General features: G+C 34.6%; 1 protein-coding gene across 1 annotated transcript; it reads right to left on the bottom strand.

Moving 5' to 3' along the window:
- Positions 1-741: 741 nt before the first annotated feature.
- LOC11434269 (uncharacterized) lies at positions 742-6332 on the bottom strand. Its single transcript, XM_003603103.4, has 7 exons — positions 5922-6332; positions 5735-5834; positions 5513-5633; positions 4097-4218; positions 3856-3977; positions 1244-1403; positions 742-1137 (listed from the first exon to the last, which is right to left on the bottom strand). Exons 1-7 carry the CDS (start codon positions 6085-6087, stop codon positions 1110-1112), a joined length of 819 nt encoding a protein of 272 aa, XP_003603151.2. The 5' UTR covers positions 6088-6332; the 3' UTR covers positions 742-1109.

Raw genomic sequence — 6332 nt, 5'->3', positions numbered from 1 at the left:
ATGAAGCATGTATTGCGGTATGTTGCAACTCTAGCATGTTATTAACGGATTGCCAGTTTGTACTCAAATCACCTATACTACTACTCAGGTTATGTTTTCTGGATTGCCAGTTTAACGAATTATGTTTTCCGGATTGCCAGTTTAATGGATTATATTTTCCGGATAGCCTTTCACCCTCACCAAGCCCAAGTATCACAGGCCACATGAATCAGGGTGATTTGCTAACCATTTCGGATTATAGGATCCGTTTTTTGTCCGGATTATACAATCCGGACAAAGAGTATTTTGGTCAAAATCATAGGGCGCTCGAGAAGGTTGTAGGGTGGAAAAAGTAACACTCTAATTTAAATAGAAAACAGACTCTAAACAACAAATTTGATCTTCCCAAAATGAACCAAAACAAAATGAAACATCACCGAACGAATACAAATAAATAAACAGCCACATGGTTATGAATATGTTATGTTAAGACTGAGCATCAATAAAGAAAGCAGACATAAAGTTATTCAAAATGACAAAGCAATAGCATGTGAAAGAAGCATATATTTGCCAAGTAGTCTATAACTGCCAACACGTGCCATGAACTTTTTTTATTTGAATCCTGTTGGATTCATCAATAATATTAAATCCAAACAGAAAATATAGAATAAAAGATCATAATCTTAAGTAGATCACAAGTTAACAAACCATTCTACTCTGCCATGTTAGCTGTTCTCATATCAAACAAAAGTAAATTAAAAAAAAAAAAATAGAGTGAATACAAACTAAATACTGACTAAATACAGAATTTTCAATGCGTCACATAATCACATTGATGAATCAATGCTCCAACAATAGCGCCAATATTCACAAGGTCGGTGATCAATGACAAAAAAAAAATAAAAAATTCAAATACAGTTTGATGTTAACAGAAATTGTGTCATATATACAGATAAAGGAATTTGACCTCACTATACAGCTAAACAAGTTAGGCTTCCAAGTTACAGAAGATAACTTCAATTAGGTATCTGACCATGGTTTTCATAATCATTAGGCCCTTTTACTGATCACGCTACTGCGATAACTTTAGCTCCAAAACAGTTGAACAATCATCGATTCTCTATGACTTGTCACAGCCGATCTTTATGATCAACTAACCTGTCATCAAGCCAGTGAGGTGAAAAATACAATTCAATATAAATAGAATCGCAAGTACTATCACTTGATATGCTGAATTTTATAAGGAACCATTTTGATAAAATACCTTTGAAACTTGAGTTCCCTGTAGATGAGCATTATGCCAAGAGAAATTGGGATCAGCGCTAAACACAGGTGCTCTAACGAATGCCCAGTGATAAAGTAGGTGCTTATACGGCACAACTTCCTATCGGTAACACCTTCAAATTTTGCCAGCAGATAAATCCCTGAGCCAAAAAAAGTGATAGTTTCAAAACATATTCACAATAATCAAGCGAACTTGGTTGTTTAATATTCGTTCATTAACAGATACAAGCTAAAAGAAGGGAAAAAGATTGAAAATATAAAATAGTACTAGAGCATAAATATTAAAACCACAATTCTACTTAAGCTAACTGATGCAATAGGTGGTAAGAGCTGTTCGCAGACAATAAGACGAAGTAATATAGAAGTGAGGAGTGCTACCAACAAACTCTATCACATTCTTCTCAAACACTCTCTAATTGGTTGAAATTCAAATGGGTCTCCCTAAATCATGTAGGTCCCACATAAATTTAGTGGGATCCATTGGAATTTGAACCAGCTAACAAGTGTGTGTTGAGAAGAGTCTGTTGCAAGCAATTATGGAAGTATGGTGGATATATTAAAACTGAGAGGGCTTGCACAAAACATAGGAGCTATATCATAGAAACATGAAAAAATAGATCTCGACCTTCAGAACTAATCAAGAATATTGTTTATGAGAGTCTGTACAAATAATTCTGAAATCTTAAAAACTATAAAAGTAGAAAGACATTAATACGTCATCGAGTAATGACAAGCCCTGGAACTCCTCATGTTTGTAACTTAGAAACATCAAATCAGAAACTATATTCCAAATCCAAACCACACCACAATATTTAAATGCAGGATGCAATTGTTGAAGCAACATCAATACTCGTCATGACTTGAAATTAAAGTGCCTTTGGTAAGGTTATCGTATTTCTTATTTGCACAATCAGGCAGAATTTCTGGCTGAATCCTACTAGTTTTGATTTGATGTGCGTTTTAAGTTCCTAACATGAGAAGTCCCAGGGCTAATCAATTCTCAATCACGCCATAATATTTAAAAGCCGGAACACGGTTGCTGATACAACTTCAATACTAGACTCCAACATGACTTGAAGCCTCTTTGATGAGATTTCTATATTTCTTCTTTGCACAATAAAGAAGAATTTCTACTTGAATCGTAAAAGAATATAAACGTAGAAAGACATTAATACGGCATTGAGTGTCGACAAGCCCTGGAACTCCTCATGTTTGGAACTTAGAACACATCGAATCATAAACTATATTCCAAATCCAAATCACACAATATGTAAACGCAGAAAGCAATTGTTGATGCAGCTTCAATACTCGACTCCATCATGACTTGAAGTTGAAGCGCCTTTGATAAGGTTTCTATATTTCTAATTTGCACAATCAGGCAGAATTTCTAGTTGAATCCTACTGGTTTTTATTTGATGTGTGTTTTAAGCTCCTAACATGAGAAGTTCCAGGTCTTCTAGATACTCAATTACACCATAATATTTAAAAGCCAGAACACGATTGCTGATGCAACTTCAATACTGGACTACATCATGATTGAAGCCTCTTTGATAAGATTTCTTCTTTGCACAATAAAGCAGAATTTCTATTTGAATCTTAAGGTTAATCAAATAGAAGAAAATCTTTGTTTCTCAAATTCCAGCCAATGTATAAATAAACACCTATAGGTTCTATTCAAATACAAAATCCTTAAAAGGCATCCAATTTAACAATCGTAACTAAGAGGTGGAATGGCAGTTCCCTTCTCATTTCAATCATTCAAAAATTTGAATGAGATATCGACCCAAACCAGATGGGTAGAAAATGTATTTCAAAAGCTGTCTATGACACACGCCGCACACATACAGATGCATTTATGCAATGTAATTAGTTAAAGTCGTTAACAAAGTAGTTTTTTATTTTATCAAAATTGTTAACAAAGTAGTGAAAGGGTAGTTGGTTGGTTATCTGTCATAACTCTATAATCTACGTAATAACCTTGTATTACCAATTTCAATCAATGAGAACCATACACTTTTTTCTTGAGCTCAAACCATTTTAATTGCATTTACTACCTTCATCAGAGCAATGACGGCAGGTGACAAGCGAGATTATAAACACTAAACAAACAAAGCAATAAGATTCAAGCATTTATCCAAGTCACTGAAAACAAAGGCTCCACGTATAATTTTTTTTTACAGAAGTATCTAAGGCAGTTCATCCCGTATACACTGACAAGAAAACTTAGTACATATATAAACACTAAACAAACAAAGCAATAAGATTCAAGCATTTATCCAAGTCACTGAAAACAAAGGCTCCACATATAATTTTTTTTACAGAAGTATCTAAGGCAGTTCATCCCGTATACACTGACAAGAAAACTTAGTACATATTTGGACTGGTGGAGTTTGGCGAAATCACACTGGCACCGTGATTTTGTTGAAGCTCCAAAATGTAGTATTTGCCAAAGTCACGGTGACACGGTGTGATTATGCCAAAACTCACTCTCAATCCAAACATGCACCTACTTTGCATGAATTATTTGAAGTTTACAAAAAGAAACTTTGTTAAGCAAGACAGAAGAATACAAACATTCAGGGTTTAGTTTACCTGTAGACAAAAACCAGTATCCTGAGTGAGTATATTTGGAGCGGTACATAAATGCTACTGCCGGAATAGCTAGAGGAAGAATCAACTGGAACATCATGCAGAACCGGATATCATTATAAATTCTGCAACCAACCAACTAGCATACAGAATTCAGCACAAAACTTGAAGACATCAATCACTTGACGTACAAAATAGGCACAAAATAAAATAAAAACGAAAACATACACAAATAGAAACTAACCGTTCATGAAGTACACAAAGAATGGCAGAAACCAATAGTGCAGACATACAACACAAACCAGTCCTCTGGCTGAATCTCTCAAAAATCAAACAAGACATAAGCGAGGAGAAGGCCACCATCATCTTAATGAGAGGAAAAATAAGAAATCAGAAGAACTAACAAAGAGAAGTAGAGAACCAAAGAATATGGTTAGATGTATGTATTAAAAGATAGTAGTAACTGGTACTTAGTGGTGCCTATATATAGATGTAATCACCTCATGAAAGGTTAACTTCCTCATTTGTAACGTACCAGCAATGCAAAGAGTTTTCTAGTTTTCTCTCAACTTCTTCCATGGATGCCATGTTTCATAATACTATGTGTGTACACGGGTTAGGTTTGTTGATTTTGATCAAACCTGTTACCCAAGCTAATCAAAACCCACCGGTTCAAGTTGGATAAAAAATCGTATTTTTTGTCAAACCCAAACATTCAGTTGGTTCAGGTCTTAGGTTCATGATGCATAAAATAATTTTAAAATTCAAAAAATATAAATTTACATTTTATTCCACAAAAAGTATACGATTTAGAATAAATTTGATAATCTAAAATTCCAACATTGTGAACCAAATGGAAATACTTATAGATTCAACACCAAATTCTTCAACTAGATGTACAACAGTAACAAATTTAAAATTTTCTTTCAACAAATTAAATTTGCGGGTTTTAAATCCTAAACATATTAGCCCAACCAAACAACTTCAAGTCTGGTTGGTTGGTTCGAGCTCAACCCAAACAACAACAATATCAAACCAAACACTACAAATTGTGTTGCATGATCAGGTTGACCAGTACCCATGAACCCCACTGCTTATGTTTGTTTTCACTTTTGGAGGAGTCAAAATTTATTCTAGAGGTATAGAACTGATTTAGACATGTTTCGCGTTTGGATGTTCTCGAGTAAAATTGAATTTACCTCCGGAATCAATTCTAATTTGAAGTTAGAACTTGAAGCTTTTGCCTCTACAAATGATTTTTAGCCTCAAAGTTATTGTTCAACCCACTTTATGCAAATGTATCCAATCATAAATCATTTTACATTCAACTCACTTTTAACTAGAATCAATTTTAAAGAATCAATTTATTCAAATCAACTTTTGTAGAAAGAAACGCACACTCATAAGTTTGAATCCCTATTTGGAGCATCCAGAATTGATTTTGGAAGTGTAAAATTGATTTTGGCATGTTTGGTTGCTCTCGAGTATAATTAATTTTGCCTCAAGAATTGATTCAAACCTTAAGCTAGGATTTGTCGTTTTTGAGTCTAAACGTAATTTTTACATTCTACTCACTTTAAGTAAAATCAATTTTATAAGATCAATTTCTGTCACCACATAACCAACAATGCACTAAGATGAGTTGTAACGTAACACTAACCGGTAAAGTGTCCCACAAGACACGATGGTTATCAGGCTTCAAATGGTAATAAGCAGAACCAAAAGCCACCCCTATCATTCCACCGTAGAATACTACCCAACCCCACACCTCTCCTTGAGAACTACAACAAATAATTACAGGCAAACACTGTAAGCATTAGACAGTAATAATTTGTGGCTAGTAATTACAACTAGTTAATATAATAATAGGATCGATCAAAACCTTATGTTGAAGAAACTTCCATCCAGAGCAAAAACAAAGCCTAAAACACCCACAACTAAAAATGGGAAATTTGTCATCACATTCAATGTGTTTGGTACTCCTGTGTGTTAAAAACAAAATCACGATGGAGCAATCAAAACAAAACATAAATATAATTTTGGTGCAGAAATAAGAAGTAGGTGGTTACCAAGAAGATTGCGCACGTCAGCAAATTGGTGTTGATTGGAAGAACGAGGGATTGTAGGAGTAAACAAGAATAAGCAAATGCAACAGAGAAATGTTGCAGTTGCCCCCCATATGCGATGATTTCTCTTCCACCTTTTGAACCGGTGATTCGTTACATAATCCATCATTCTCCTCTTTCTCACTTCACTTCACCAACCAAAAGAAAGAAACATAAACAGAACAGAAGAGAAGTGAGTGTGGCTCTATGAAAGCAAAGGCAATGTTTGATCTTGATTTGACTTCCTTCCTTACTTCGGAAACTACGAAAGAAACGAAACCAAACTGGTTTGTTCGTTTCTTCGTCGTGGTCGTGTTGGAAGTTTTGATTCAGTTTGATTCTGGTAGGACCCACTCCCACGTTGGTTTTCTCGTT

The sequence above is a fragment of the Medicago truncatula genome, chromosome 3 (assembly GCF_003473485.1).
Source record: "Medicago truncatula cultivar Jemalong A17 chromosome 3, MtrunA17r5.0-ANR, whole genome shotgun sequence".
Lineage (NCBI taxonomy): Eukaryota > Viridiplantae > Streptophyta > Magnoliopsida > Fabales > Fabaceae > Medicago > Medicago truncatula.
This window is presented reverse-complemented; position numbering and strand designations above follow the sequence as displayed.